At 40.1% G+C, this 16,347-nt stretch overlaps 1 protein-coding gene and 1 long non-coding RNA gene across 2 annotated transcripts in view; one reads left to right on the forward strand and one right to left on the reverse strand.

The window, feature by feature from the left end:
• Nucleotides 1-454: 454 nt before the first annotated feature.
• On the reverse strand, nucleotides 455-13,367 carry LOC115614948. Its single transcript, XR_003993902.1, has 3 exons — nucleotides 13,011-13,367; nucleotides 2,340-2,419; nucleotides 455-1,694 (listed from the first exon to the last, which is right to left on the reverse strand). It is a non-coding gene; the product is annotated as an uncharacterized LOC115614948 (long non-coding RNA).
• A 238-nt stretch (nucleotides 13,368-13,605) lies between these two features.
• Nucleotides 13,606-16,347, forward strand: part of GOLGA4 (golgin A4) — a 55,484-nt gene continuing 52,742 nt past the window's right edge. The window contains exon 1 of the mRNA XM_030481074.1: nucleotides 13,606-13,764. Coding sequence (XP_030336934.1) covers nucleotides 13,672-13,764 — 93 coding nt within the window. The 5' untranslated portion in view covers nucleotides 13,606-13,671. The remainder of the gene's footprint in view (nucleotides 13,765-16,347) is intronic.

The following is a 16,347-nucleotide window of genomic DNA, read 5'->3' on the forward strand; positions in this document are numbered from 1 at the left end:
TCCCAGAAATCAAGATTTCCAAGTAAATGCAATCTTTTGTAGAAAACTTCTGTTTTAACACAGATTTGCTAAGTGACCAAACATTTGAAAACAGAATGCTCCCCACTTTCTAGGTTCTTATTTTCACAGGTTTGGTCTTTAAGTCTTCTAGAAATAAGGAAAGCACTAGACTATTGTGTTTTATGTTTAGAATGTGTTCATAGGAAGATTTTTTTAATTGCTATGGATTGGTATCCACTTGTATACAGGAAAACGTTAAGTGCTAGAGTGCTCTTAACAGTGTCCCAAAATCAGCTTGTTAAATAAGAAATAAGGGGAAGATACTGGTATTGTTTCCATCAATCCCATTTAGTTCTAAATCAATTATGAAATATCTTAAGGTTTGTGGACTGAGAGTTTGTGAGAAACTTTTATTTTTTTTTAAGAAAATGAAGCTATATTCTGAAAAACTGAATTTAAAAAATCAAGTTTTATTTCAAAATGTGAAGGTTTTTATATTAGACATATTATTTAGTTTTAATACAGAGCTTTTCATTGTTACTCCACTGTAAAAACAACTAGAGATCCAAGTATCGTTGTCCTTATAGACCTGATAAATGTACGTCTACATGTCTTTATGTTCCATTTCATATATATAGAAATACTGACAATTTCCTGTGCTAAGTATCATTCATGCAACTCAACCTGAAGTCATGATCTATTCTTTCTTTGTTATGTGTCCCCCAAAAGGGATTGTGTAAATGCTGATTGATTTTACTGATGACACAAGCTGTGTAGAGGAAATCACCTCACACTTTTATACAGTTGTGTTGAGTTTGCAAAACGAAGGAGCAGTGTCTTATATAAAGCACAAGTGAGTAAACATGGATCTTTTAGTTTGTACTCACGTTTTTCTTAGTTTTCTGATGTCCATTTTGTTTCATGTAGAAATGTCATAGACTGCAAAGTTTAAATATGACTTTTCCATATATTTAGATCTTTTTAACACACTAAAATCTAATGGATGTTTATCAGAACTCTCTTATGCCTGCTATCCCTACACCCAAATTACCTTCACCTACTACAGTGTTCCCACCAGTATACAGAGGTGAACATGTAATTATTCATATAACTAAGACATATTCACTATGATTGATTGTTGTCTTTAGAAAATATAATTAAAATACTCTTTTATTTTTGCTTCATACCTGAAGGAACCACTCCTTTACAATTCAATGTCAAGTGCACAGATTCTCTGTATAAGACAAATAGCTTTCACTGAGCCACTTTCTCATTTTCTCCAGCAACAAAGTTGACCCTCTGCCTAAAAGCCAACCAAATGGGATATCTGAAAGTCAGAAAGAGAGAGGCTTCTTTTCCAGCAGTATCAAGCCTCTATGCTGCACGCTGCTACTCACTGCTTCAGTGTGCTGCTTCCGTGTTGGTGTATGTCTGATGTTAATTTGCGTCATTATTTGAAGGTGAGGGTGGATGTTTCCTTCATGCAAGTACTGTTAAATTGGAGAAACAAATGATACAGGAATTTAAATGTCAGGCTGCACTTTACTTTAGAGACTGTAAAATCTGTATATTGCTCAGACAAGCCAGTCAGTGGTATCTTCTTTGTAGACTTTATCACTTTTGGTGAATTTCTTTTTTCCAGCTCCTGAGCAGACACTGCCACTTCAGTCAATAGCAGCTATGGATGCTCAGCACTGCGAGAGAAACAGCCCATTCTAATTAAGCAGATTTGGTTTAATTACATTTACTGAATGGAAAATCAGAAGACTGGGAATTCAGTAATATTTGTCTATAAGGGACATGCACCCAAAGATCTAGGACAAAACCAGCTTTGCCATGTTGTGATTAGAGCAGATAATAGCTCCAATGCTTGAAATTATAGGGCTATAATACTCTACAAATGTGGTTGGTGGTTTTATAAGGTAAGTTTCTATTCTTGCCATTTTAGAGAAATACTGTGCTAATGGAATTCAAATATTAGAAAACAATGAGGAAGATGAAAAATGTGAAAAGTTCACAGAAATGTTTGTAATAGTTAATTCATTTAAATAAAATACAGTTGAAACCATGTCTTATGTGTCTTCAAATCTAACCTGTTGACGTTTGTCTTTAATCATTTACCTTATACAGGATTTTGATACAGCATATCACTCTTCAGACTTTTATTAAGCTAGAAAGTAAGCTACTAGAAGACTCCAAATGTCTAGTTGTAACACTAGAACCAGCCAAACTGAAAAGTGGATATATAATTTGAAAATATTTAAAGAAATTAAGCTAAATAAAATTTATAATATTGCTTTAAATGTACATTGCATTTTAGAGCTTGAACATAGAATTACTTAGATTTTTGTAGCAAATTTTCTCTATGTGGACTTCATGTTGAGTCTTCCAAGGGTTATGGCAGCTCAAGCTTTGAGACCTAGAAGGAATAAAAAGCAAGTATTTATATTTATGTATGTAATGCGCAGTTCTGATCTAAAAAAACCTTTAATATTGTAGAATTCTGGATTTGATACATGAACAAGGAAAGATTACTTGCAATTCTAAGGATTTAGGTTGCCTTTTCAGGGGTTTTTAAGATGATCATGCATGTAATTGTGTTTATTAAGGGATGTCCTAAATTACTCCTATGTGTGATACCTACGCAACTCTGTGAGACTTCTTGAATTACGTTAGCAAAAGGCAAACCATTTCAGAGTAAACAAAGCTATAGTTAATGCAAGGAAAGAGTCTCTCTTCTACTGTTTCTAGGCTGAGTAAATGTATGAATGGTATAAAAGCAAACAGATGTCATCCCAAATATATGCTGGGCAGTTCTGCTTCCAGGCATGATTTAATTCTGAAGTGACAGTCTTGCTCAACATTTCTGTAGCATTCAAGAGGAGATCCAGTAACTTTTGTGATGATTCATGCCTGAATATTTTGTACGCTTACTAACTGTTCTGACCAGCTCAGCTAAAAAAGAGAGAGCAAGCACACGCAAACTGGATTATAGCTTCTTGTGCAGACTTGTTTATTAGCACCCATTTAAGAGAGCCAGTTGGTTACTTACACAACCTCAGCTCAGCTTGCACACGTGTCACCGAGGGCATCACTTTTAAAAACTGGGATTACACAACTGTAATGAGGACACTGTTTGGCAGGGAGAACTTCAGTTACAGGAAGTGAGACATGAGCAAGAAATAATGCTGGGTGACAGCAGGAGCCAAGGTTGGGTTTGTGGGCCTGGGAGGGGGGGACCCAAACTAAAAGACAACAACTACAAAAAGCATATCTGATGTGTCAGAACCAAGGCACAACAAACATGGCGCTTTCTTCATATTGTTTTTACAGTAATTTTTTAGAGCAAAGCTATACTTTGAACCACACCTTAAGCTTTTATGCAACAACTTAGTTTTGCTACTTTATTACACACATCAGATTCTTTAATTACTTAAGGCTGAAAACATACTTTTAGGATTTAATGAAAATAGAACAGGTTAATCCACCAATTTAGGAATCCTTCAAGTCACCAACAGAAACTGTAATTTTCGCTTAGATATATAAAATACACATACATGCAATATGTATAAACCACAACATCATGTACTAATGAATTAAATATTAAACCTAGGCTAAATGGAATCTCAAACAGGTTGCGGTGTCTAAAGACAAGCAACTATTTAAAGAACCATTTTGTGCTGTTAGGTTCCTCCTTTACCAAAGATGCCACAGTATTCTCCTAACTCTCCATGCCTGCTTTACTTCAAAACCTTTGAGAAGAAATTTAAATAGTCACCAGACCAGCGTAAGTAAGACGTGTGCTGACTTTTCAAGCTTTGCCTGTTTCCTGAGCGAATACCACAGTTCTCAATTCCGGGTAAGCAAGACAGCCACGTTCATTTTTAGAACAACCAGTTCTGCATCTGCATTTATCTACTTTTGTATGTCATGGAGATGACATTTGGCTGGGTTGCTTGTAAAAGATGGTACCAAACAGAACCAGTAGGATAATAACTGGTATTTAAACATAAAAACATAGGTTGATACAACTAAAATGTAGTTGCTTGAAAGTACGTAACTACATAATAGTTGTTACATAACATTATTATTATTACATAATAATTTGTCATAAATAAGTGTAGAAGTATCAGTAAGTGTCTGGAGTATAACCTAGAACAGAAAGTAAGTAGCTTCCTATCTACATGTTGTTACTGTTAAAATAGCACAGCTTTTACATCAAAGGAAAGAAATAACTTTCATGCTGGATGAGGAAAAACAGTAAAAACACTTGTTTTAAACTAGCTATTTGAGGTTTGTGCTTGTTCATATTTGTCAGATCTAAAGGAGGAGCATCCCAGAAAGGCTACCAAGATGTTTTGTAAAAAGTTACCCCAGAAATTATCGAGATCATGAAAAAATTTGAAAGGAAGACATTGACCTGAAGCTCATCTAAGCTTTTCTTGGATGCAACTGTTTTACTCACTGGCTCAATTTTTGGGCAACTTCATATACGATTAAAGGGCAAAACTGACCTACCCTATTTTACATCTGCCTTTGAGCATGTTAGGTAAAGACGAGAAGTGTGAGTTCCACTTGGAAGTTCTGTAAAAAGTCCAGAGGTTTTTAATTTGAAATCATTCCCTTTTTAATGGCAAAAGTTTAGAGCCCAGCATAGAGCCTGGAAAGTAACCTCAGTGGCTCACCCAGTTGCTCTGGGGCCAGCCCATGTCTGGGACGGTGCTAAGTATGTACAAGGTCAGCTTTAGGTACCCCTGAAGCTGCTACTGTTTGCAGCCTCTTGCTGGCAGGGAGTAGGCTCTTGTTGCAGCTTGCTGCAATAGAAGTGCTTGGAAGGTCAGGACCACAGTGAGGTGAAGATTTTTACACTGGTGTACTGAAGACCTGATGCTTGTGTCTTTAATGTAAGGCAGTACCACTGCTCTCATTTCTCAGTACTGTGCTGTTATCTCTACAGCGATTCCATTTTCTGATCCTTCACCTCTTCTCTGTTTGCACTGCAAGGTCTGATTTTTGAGTCCTATGTTTCGAATTCTGTTAATAGTTTGTGTTTTCAATGTTTATGCTTTTCTCTATTTCAAAAAATGCCAACAAACAAAAATATTCTGAAGTATTTACAATGCATCAGAAGGTGATGTTAAAAAGCAAATCGTATTTTTTATTTAAAATCTAGAAATGCTTTCTGTGGTAACTGATGTACTTACTAGGTTTCTCCTTCTTCACGGAAGTGTTTCATTTCAGTCAGCAAGCCTTATTAAGCATAGTCAGTATTTACATTCTTCTCCCTTTCCCTCCTAAAAATCATATTTTCTGGAAACATTGGAGACAAACCTCAGATTTCTATGCTTTCAGTATTTCTATCATTGAGCAACTGTCATTGAGCAGCCTTTGCCTTTGAGCGGTCTTAATGTTAGACCAAATTAACAAAACAACAAAATTCTCCCACTACAGCAGAAATAAAATTAGTTTCACTAACTAGAAGTAAAATTACTAGTTGTCATTAATGGGGTTTATTTCATAAGAGTTAAATATCTTGTCTGCAGTGGTAATCTTCTCAAATAAGCATGAGGGAGCTCTCTCCCCATCATTATTTCCTTTGCACCATATAACAAAGCTTTAGACTTGCTCTTTTCTGCTTCTGTGTTCTTAGGGCGTCTCTGCATGAATGATGCAACTGAACTTGTTTGTAAATCAGTGATTAAAAAAGACAAAACTGCATTCAAAAAGTGCAAATCTTTGAACTTAGAATTCAGAAATTTCACGTACTTATGGATAAAGAGTGATTTGAAGACTGTTCATATACCTGCCTCTCTGCTCTGGTCTGTGTTTGCAGCCTACCACCCATCTGTTTTATTTGCTCTGAGGCTTGTGTTGAGCAACCACTGTGTTTGTGTGTATGATGTCTGCTTTTCCAGTTTTGGTTTTGGAGACTAGCTATTCTCCTGAAGCAGCAATTTCTCCTTTGAACTCCAGAGAAGTACCACCTTGATTCTGAAGTATTTCAGGCTGCTTAGGTAAGAGAAGTTACTTCCAGAACTGCTCAATAGCTTCATGGCTAGTTTGCAGGCTCTAAGGTGATGGCAACAAGAGTATGTAAGTATGCACTGTGTACTCTATGGATTACTGACACCACAGAAGCTAAAGCAACCCCATTCACGGTGGTTTGTTATTTCATAGTAGTCCACAGTTACCTCCCTATATCTAACCTTCCTGTGTGTCTCCTGCTTGAGTACATGCTAAATGGGCTACACCAGAAGACCCTGAGCCCATGTGGCTTGTGGGCAGTATATTGCCCAATGAGACTTTCTGACATTGCTTATAGCTATAGGAAATTAAAAGGTTGTAAGAGTTTGGCAAGAGCTAAATTCAATCTTACCTGGCGGTATGTTACTGGCTTAGCATTGCCCCTCATGGTCTAGCAAAAGTTTGCATCACTAGACTATGAAGAATTAAAGATCTAGAAAAATATTTTGAATAATTAACTTAATGAATATATGAACCTTCATATTGAGCTTAATTAACTTCAAGCAGTGTTTAATACATGGAGGAAGAGGAGAAAATGCTGCATGAAACCTTTTGGGTGCAAACTGTTAAATTTAGAGCACACTTTGAACAAGAATTACATAATAGCATGATGGTGGTTAATGCAGTATGACAGCAAGTGAAGAGGTATCTTTCTTATAGTATCTGGACAGAGCCAAAAGGAAGTTATGCCTTCCTTCTAAGTATTTGTGTGCATATTTATAGTATAAGTATGAAATTTTAACTGTTTGCGACACTCTGTCTGACCATAATGGGCTTTTTCTCTTCCTTCCGTGTCTTAACTGCAAGATTAACTTAGTGCTTTGGATTGTGGGAGTTTCTATTGAAGAATGAGTTGAATGGAGGTCTAGGGAGCTACACGATGGAGAAATAATGTTTCTTGCTATTTTTGATAGTTTCAGGGATGAACTGAATAGGGTAGGATAATAGAAGAACAATACATGACACTTCACACTTGGAAATCAAATGACTAAACAACATGTCTCTAGTCATTACTGGCAGGAGACAGAACTACATCTTAGTGTTTCCATGAGTTCTGTGTATTCTGACCCAAATATCCACAGCAGCCCCCCCGCCTAAGCACAAGGTCTGACCTTCATCTCCAGTAAATAATTCAGTGTAGCACTTCTGTGAATAAGTAGTAACACATGTGTTTAATAGAAAAGAGCCGCAGAGGAAAAGTTGTACTGCAAATTCTTTAGTAAACAGTGTCTTGCATCATAACTCTGAGTTTCTTTGGTTGCCTGCTAATTGCTGCTAAATCAGAATAAGCTCACAATAAGGCTCCTGGTTTCATAAGAAGGACCTGGCAGTGTTGGAAATAACAATAAAATTGCCTGAAATCCTTTAATGTAGCGAGAGAGAGTAATAAATGACATGGTTGTCTTGCCCTTTTTATGCCAAGCCACCAGACTTACCATGCCTTTGTTTCTAAAGCACTTCAAGAAAGCCAGGTATAATGCATGCAAATCAATACTGAAAACCAACTCTGCTCCTGTAGTAGTTCGGCAGAGGTGATGATGTATTCACTATTTTCAGCTGAAAGGAAAGTTACTTTTCTTCACGGAGAAATGCCCTCTGAGCCTGTCATTGAGAAGTAGGTCACACATGAAAGGAATTTCAGGCCTGGAGCCCTGGGTCTCTTCAACCAGATATTCCACCTTACACAGTGGCAAAGCTTATAGTACATCCTGGGAGCTAGAAAAAGGAGTTGAGAAGGATGAGAAACACTTCCCTTAAACATTTGAAATGTAAAAGTGGCAGGAAATTTGGAGTACTACAATACAACATAGCAGTATCAGGATATCATCCTAAATACTGACAAATTCCTAATTTGAAATTGATTTAGTGTTCTTAGAGATCTGTTATATTCATAACCTTCGTATGTCCTGAATTCAAGCACTAATTGATAGATCTAGCTACATAAAACTCTCGTCTTTGTTCTTTTCTATGTAATGGCTTCGTGTTATCACAGAACAAACACGTGTATTTGTTCTGTTTTGTAGATTCTAGAAACTGTGATGCAGTGAAGTAGTATAATTCTTCCTAAATCACTTTTCTGTATTCTGCATCCATCAGTTCTATAAATTTGATGCCAGAGAGAAAGTGAATGTTCTCCTTAATGACCTGTCAAATTACACAGTATTGTAATCAGGGAAAAAACACTTCCTGATTCTCCATGAAATAGTTGCTTACCTTGGTAATTGCAAATGTTATTCAGTACACTTCTTTAAGAATCTGTCATGCTATGACTCAGTGACTTTCCTCAGCAGTGAATTCTGCTGAGTGTAGCATCTCCAGTGATGTGGGTTTAGGTGTTCAGCATTTAGCTAAAGGGATCGCAGAAATTAAAGTAGGTTTTTTAGCTCTTCCCAACTGAAAAACCTCAGTCTCAAAATCTTTCCATGTATCCTTAGCCCTGATGACTAGTAATTGATTAAGCAAAATCATTTGCTGTTTCTTAACGAGAGTGCTTAAGGGGAAAATGTTATCATAGAATCAGAAGTAAATGCCAGCAGGGAGATAATTCTCTTATGAATGTGTATCTCAGTATTATTAAAAAGTATCTAAATGAGCAGCCATTCCTTTCACCTTTCTACCAAGCAAAGAGGAAAACTAACCATGTGTTTGCAGGAAACTGGGTAGCATCACTGTAATTGATTTTAAAATACCAACAGAAGAACTGAGATGCAAAGTAACTTGCCCAGGGTGGGTGATCAGGGCACTGAGAGATCTGGGAATAGAACCCAGGTCTCCTTGAAACCAGCCCACACCTCTGCCAAGATGAAGCTTTGCCTTCAGGAACAAGTTATTGTCTCTTTTTACATACAACATCACTGCCCATATAAATTTGGTTTGGTTTGATTTAATTTTTTGGGTTGATTTTGGTGGCTTGTTTGGTTTTTTGGGGTTTTTTGGGGGTTTTTTTATATCTATCTGTATATAGATATCACTATATAGTGATTATAGAAGAAAGAATGAAAGCACTCATACAAGAGTCTGCTGCCAGCTAATTTAAAATCAAACTCATGACTAGCACCACTGTTGATATAAAGGATCTGCTGTTTTATAGCATCATTGGCTCCCTTTCTGTGATGTCCAGACCTTTTAAGGTACAATTCAAGTGCAGTGGAAGTTAGGAGAAAGGTTTTGATGCTCTAGACAGAGCAGAAAGGCAATGCCACTTAACAAGGTAGTGATAAAACGAAGATTTTTGTTTTAGGAAAGTAAGAATCTTGCAGGATTGAATCCTGTCACTCATTTTTGAATCTCTCCATGTTTTACATTCCCATTCACAGAAAGACGGCTCATGGTCTTGCAGCTGAATAAATCCAGATAATTTTTCTCCTCCTGCAGTCCTAACTAGTGAGTGGTTCTTAGTAGTCTTCAGTTCCTGAGCTTGCACTTTGTACTTTTGACAAGAGAGGTGTATGACATTAAATGTGATCTCTGAACAACTTTCCCTATAGAGCAGAGAGGTGCAGAGCAGCAATGCCCATCAGCTTTTCTTCACTCTGAAGTGAGTTAATGCCTTTTGTCTTGTCAGTTTGAGCAGCTGCAGCCTTTAGGCTACCTTTCAGCTCCCTCAGACAGTGCTATTGCTCTCTTCATAGCCTTGTGCATTTTGAAAACACAGACCTGACTTCTCCGTCAAATTACTCACTGTCTTTATTCGGATGGCTATTAATGAACCTTTTTGCTCAGTTATACCTTCACTGAGATCAGACCAATATCTGGGCACCACAGGTGAATATATGAATATACAAATAAATAGCAAATAGACTGTTTGCAAAGCAACCATGAAGTCAGTCACACGGTAAAGGAATTTAATTGATACCCAGCAAGTTACTTAGAGCTTTGTACACAGAAGGATTTTTGGTTTGGTTTGTTTTTTCTCAGTTCCCTGACCTGAATGTTTTAAAACGCCCATCCCACTCTTGATATAGTTTTGCATTTATAATACTGACAATGACTCTGTAAAGGCGTAGTTATAATCTTCTGGAACACTGTCATCTGGTGGTCGTTGTAAGTCACAACATTTAGATACAAAAGCAAAAACGGCAATCAAATTGGGCTAGACAAATGCTCTGATTAGCTATTTTATTAATATTAAAGCTTTCAGGGTGCTAATCACAGCACTATGAAGGATTTACTTTGCACAGCTATTTCTCCTCATTCTGTAGGCTTCAGGTACAATGAGCTGTCACTGCACTATCAGATAACGTGCTGTTGTTTCTAACCTTTGTGCTGTAGTAAAGATCACAATACTTCCTAACTGAAACTGATTACCTGTGCATTTTTATGTATGGTACACTCCCTGACTGCTTTAACATCAACATTAGTGTTTTGAATTTGATGAGGAGTAAAACTGAACTTATTACCCAATGCAACATTCCATAAACTGTCTATAAAGAACAGTTTATAGCTCTAGTGTACATAAGCTCTAGACAATAACTCCTGTTACATGATAAGTGCTCCTTTCTGCTTAGGTTTGTTTACTCTGTTACCAGTTCGTGTTCATTTAATTTTCAAGTAACTCCCTCAATGTCAAATATTATCCAGTAGGAATAATAAGAATATTTCATACTAAACATTATTTTAACAGCAGGATGATAATGTAAGGAAGATTTCAAACACAGCAAACCTCCTTTCCAAACAAAATATGAACCAACATTAAAAAGTTATCAGAAACAGTATATATTGTGTTGCTTTCCTTTATGTCTTTTCATATTTGTGATGGATGACGGGATTGAAAGAGCTAGCTGCTCACAAATTTGTACATTTCTCACAGGGTAATTGGAGTTGTAGGTGTGGAAAAGAGCACTGAAAGTCATGTTCATAATTTATGTCCATGGCTTTTTTGTGACTTCAGAAAGCTGCAGGAATTTAAAGACAGCATTTTAAAAATCATATTAGACTGGCTGGAGGCTATATGCATGAATACTTCAAGCATCATTAGCAGCTAAGATAGTTACTGGTTGAGATACTATCAATTCTTTCAGTAACGGAGTTGCTTGTAAGCTGAACTTGAAGTAGCACTTAGTGGGATTAATTCAGTTCCTGCAGTCTGAAACAATTCTGGCAACATAAAGCTATCCAGCTCCTGCCTGCCTCTGTCTCTCTTGCAGCAGCTCCTGTACTCGGGGGACTCAGCACAGTAAGTCAGCAGAAAATCATTTGCTCTTTTGTCAGGCTATTTTTCTGCAGACTCAACACGCAGAAATGACTAAGGGAAGGTCTGACAAGCGCTGGAGCTAGCATGAGGCAAGGAATGGGACTGCAGGGATGTGTGGGCTGCTGTTGCTGACGATTAGAGAAGTCTAGACTGCTATGAAAACAATGTCTTTTACTTTATGCTCTATTCCCTTTCCCACGGAAATACTTTAATGACTGCTATAGATTTCATTTGGAACAGACCTTTATTCTTAATTATCTACCATAACAAGGGCTGTTTGCAGATATACATTCATCTTTCACAGACAGTACCAAAATGTCATATTTCTCTTGTTTAGCCTATGATAACTGGTGTACTGGAAGACAAAAAAGGAGGGGCAAATGTTCACTTTCAACTACTACTTTTAACTTCACAAAGAAATCTACTAAGATCAGATTGACCCTCTATATATATAGAGGTACTATTCAGTTAAGTAAAGGACTTTGACACCATACGTGTATGTGTACAGAAATATGGTTCCAGACATTTCCCCTAAGACTCCTCTGGGGATTAGATTAAATGCTTTGTATATTACAAAATGTTTTCATCAAACTTGCCCAGGTGCTAAAACATTTAAAGTCCTTTTGGAAGGTTTATGATAGTATTTTGTGGAGTTACTACATATATGTTCATAATTCTTATACTACCGTTTAATAAGGGATACCACTTTTGTATTGTCTGAGCAACTCTAGACACATAGCACAAAATATTGCTGGTTTGTAGCACTTCAAAAACACAGTCTTTGATTTGCTTAAATGCCACCAATCAATATATGACTAAATTATACAAATATTACTTAACCTCTTGATAAAACCCAGGTTAGGCACTTCCTGCGGAAAACAGAAGGTGATTATGTACATTGGAATTTAAACAACAAAAGACCTTGCTGTAGTAAAAAATACCAAACTGCCGTGTGATTACCACATTGAGTTAGTATTATTGCAACCCATTAACAGAGTTCCAATTATTTAATCACCTTAACATGTATCAACTAAGACTTTAGCATAGGAAAATTACCACATACAGTCTCCTTAGTATGGCACTGTATAGAAGACCACACGCTGCAAGGTAGGCTTAGATTAGACATTAGGCAGAAGCTCTTCCCTGTGAGAGTGCTGAGGCGCTGGCACAGGGTGCCCAGAGAAGCTGTGGCTGCCCCATCCCTGGCAGTGTTCAAGGCCAGGTTGGACACAGGGGCTTGGAGCAACCTGCTCTAGTGGAAGGTGTCCCTGCCCGTGGCAGGGGGTTGGAACTGGATGAGCTTTAAGGTCCCTTCCAACCCAAACCAGTCTGGGATTCTATGATTTCTTGTAAATAGCATAATGTATTCCTAGCCTTAATACAACATCACTGTCAACATGGTAAGTTTCCAAACAATCCCACTGCTGGATAATGAACGGCAGCTACTGCTGACAACTCTCTGCATCTACATGGACTGGCCACGCACACTCAAAATTCAGCCAACAAGGGCTCTAAAGCCATAGGTTTTAACCTAAAGCCGCCAAGAACATTTCCTCCGTAGTTTCAAAGACATAATAACAAGAACAGTGGTGGCAAATGCCGCCTTTCCACAAATAGAGTGGAGAGATATATATATTCATATATATATTTATATATATAAAGCGCCTATCACCATATTGATAAGCACTCTGAGGCAGTGGTACTGTATTTGTAAGCAATATACCTCATGTTTACAAGCAGAGGAGTACTCAGAAGCTTTTAGGTTGGACTAAATGAAATCAATGCGACTTACTTTCTCCTAGTGGAAGGTGTCCCTGCCCGTGGCAGGGGGTTGGAACTGGGTGATCTTTAAGGTCCCTTCCAACCCAAACCATTCTGCGATCTTACTAGCGGACAGCTTTTTCAGGCAGTCTCAAAAAACCAACTTTTGCTTATCTTTTTAGCCGGGAGCTTTCACAAACCCGAGAATCGAGCACCTCGGTGGTAACAACCAAGGGCTTACAAACCCTCACAGCGCCGGAGCGCGCAGCGGGGCGGCGGCGGCGGCTGTCACAGCTCCGCTCTCCCTCCCTTGCCGGTCGGGCAGTGCCTCCCCTCCGCCGGCCGGGCGGGCCTTCCCGGGGCGGGACGAGCCATGGCGCCGGTCATCCCACCGGGAAGTTTGTGCCTCGGCGCACCCCGTACCGCCCGCGGCGCTCGGCTCCACGTTGGCGGCGCAGGCGCAGCACCGCGGCGTTCACCTGCTCCGCCGTTGAAGGGGGGGGACCCGGGAAGGAGAGGGAGCGGCGGCGGCGGCGGCTCCGCGGGGCCGGGGCGAGCCGCGCTCAGTCCCGCCGCCGCCACCATCACCCTCCCCGCCGCGCCCCTCTCCCGCCCCTGGGCGGCCGGCGGGTCGCACCGCGCTGCCCTCGCCGCCGGTCCCTTCCTTCTTTCCTTCTTTCCCTCCCGCCACCATGTTCAAGAAGCTGAAGCAGAAGATCAGCGAGGAGCAGGAGCAGGCGTCGCCGCGCGGGGCGAGGGGACGAGCCGCCCCGCTGCCGTCGCAGGTACCGCAGAGGGGCCGGGACGCAGCTCCGGGCGGTTCGCAGTGCCCGGCCGGGCAGGGCCGCGCTTCGCCCGGCAAGGCCTCGGCGTCCCGGGGCCGGCGGCAGGAGGGTCGCGCAGCGCAGGCCTTGGCTCCCGCGTGTGGCGGCCGGCCGAGGGCTCCGGGGTGGGCCGGCTCCGTCAGCGCCGGGCGGCTTCGCTGTCACTTGGAAGGGTGGCTGTGGTGTTAGGGGGGAGCCTCTGCAAGGGCTGCGCAGGGTGTTCTTTACAGCCACTCTGCTAAGGCGAAGGGCTGGCTCCTGGGGGAATGTAAAACCCACCTCTTAATTGAACGTCAAACAGAACGAAATAGACGTGGAACTCTTCGTCAGCGTTTAAAGAGTCACAGACTGGTTTGGGTTGGAAGGGACCTTAAAGCTCATCCAGTTCCAACCCCCTGCCACGGGCAGGGACACCTTCCACTAGAGCAGGTTGCTCCAAGCCCCTGTGTCCAACCTGGCCTTGAACACTGCTAGGGATGGGGCAGCCACAGCTTCTCTGGGCACCCTGTGCCAGGAGTTTCTTCCTAATGTCTCATCTCAGTCTCCCCTCTGTCAGTTTCAAGCCATTCTCCCTTGCCCTGTCACTGCAGGCCCTTGTCCAAAGCCTCTCTCAAGATTTCTTGTTAGGCCTCCTTTAAGTATTGGAAGCCTGTTACAAGGTCTCCCTGGAGCTTTCCCTTCTTCAGGCTGAACCAGCCCAACTCTCTCAGCCTGTCTGACGCTTTCCCGTGTGCTGGGTAATGATCCGGCATTGCGATGGATAATTATCTTTTTATCTCATCTGAATGTTTGTTCTTTCAGTTCCTGTAAGTCCTTTCTGTTTCCATCATTCAGAAGGCTGACCTGCATACCTTATCCTTCCTTTCTTTTAACTGTGGAAGAACTGACAATGTAGTATAAAGCTGACAGCAAGGCTTTTTGGGATTTTAGTCATAATTTAGTTGGCCGTTTTTCTCTTGTGTACTTTCACAAAGTTATGATTGGTGTTGAATTCTAGAAACTACTGGTTTTAAGTGATAATAGTGCACGTTAGATATGACATGCGTGCAGAGTATCCGTGAAGTGACAGCAGCCAAAAAACTGTTGTGATGATTTCATGCATGTGTTGAAGCAGAATAAATGCTCTCTACCAGCTCAGATTTGTGTAGAAGGACTTTGACAAGTTAACTTTGTATTGGCCAACTCTGTGCTGAAAAAGATGATACCCGCCTGTGTCTTTTTGACTTTTTGCTGGGTTAAGTATCCTTTTCATCTTGGAGTCTAGAAGAATAAAACTGGTACAAGCTCTGTATCATGTGAATGTTAAGCTACAGGCAGATAATGTGGTTAATTCTACAAGTAGGCCATCAGTTGCCTGAGCTTGATCTGGATGTAACTTGAACCAGCGGGAGATCTAACACTGCATAGTTGCAGTGTTAGACCATGGTTTCAAAACTGCTGACATGGAGCTATGTAGCATTTATGTAAATGACTCGTTTGTCAGACAGGGGCAGTATTTTTGGAGATGGATCTACTGTAAAGCTTTACGTAGCTCGTTGAGTTTTATTTTAAGCTTTTTCATAGTTATTAACCCTGAGTCTTCTCTAGTTAGTAGAGTTAAGTACATTTTTGCCAGTGAGTTGGCATATGTGGTGAACTTTGAGCACAGTGTGAAGAGATTGAGCTGCAGAGCTTACTGTTTTCAATGAGCAGCAGCTAAATTATGATACCTTGCATGCAATATTGTGACCCACTTAGTTCAGGATATTCAGTGCATGTGTTAAAGGATTGGTACTTGCTGAAAATCAGCCTTGTGAATAAGTTTAGGCCTGTGCGCCCAACCGTGTAATATATTGCAGTCTTGATTTGGTTGTGAAGATGAACATGGACAAGTTTTGTGAGAGCTAATACAAGAGCTTACAGTAAACAATACTTTCACCTCGTCTGCTATACTGTGGACAGAGTGGGTCATCTAACTCAAGGGTTGACATGAAGCAGAAAATGAGAACAGATTTTCAATGTCTAAAATAGTTGTCTTGCAGTATTGCTTATTCTTCAGTTGCTCTCAAGGAACACTAGCAGGAAATTGGAGTTAAATTTGGTTTTTAAAAGTAAAATAGGCCTGTCTGCTCACCCCTCATATCTCATTTGAAAACAGATTCTGTAAATGAGGAAGGAGCAAGAAGGTTTTGAGGCCTGTAAAGTGTACCGGAGTCTTGCAGAGAGTGTGGAATTTACTTTTGTTACCTTGCTTTTAGTAATTTGGATCCTTAAAAATGCATTATGCTTGTTGGGTACTCTGTTGTCATATAGATTATCATCTACTTTCTATCAAGACATTTTCAACCCAAATTTTGCAAACACATCACATTTCTTAGTGGTGTGAGGTTTTTGTTTGCATTCATTTTTGCGCTTTTCTCTCCTATACCCTGTTGTAGGGAGCCTTCACTCACCATGCCCTCTCTGCTGTATATCTTCTGCTTTGAGGCTAGAACTAGTCATTTGGACTCTGGCTTGTTGTGCCCGAGACTAACTTTGCTGACCTAAGACTGCTTAAATCCAGAG

The sequence above is a fragment of the Strigops habroptila genome, chromosome 1 (genome assembly GCF_004027225.2).
Source record: "Strigops habroptila isolate Jane chromosome 1, bStrHab1.2.pri, whole genome shotgun sequence".
Taxonomy (NCBI): domain Eukaryota; kingdom Metazoa; phylum Chordata; class Aves; order Psittaciformes; family Psittacidae; genus Strigops; species Strigops habroptila.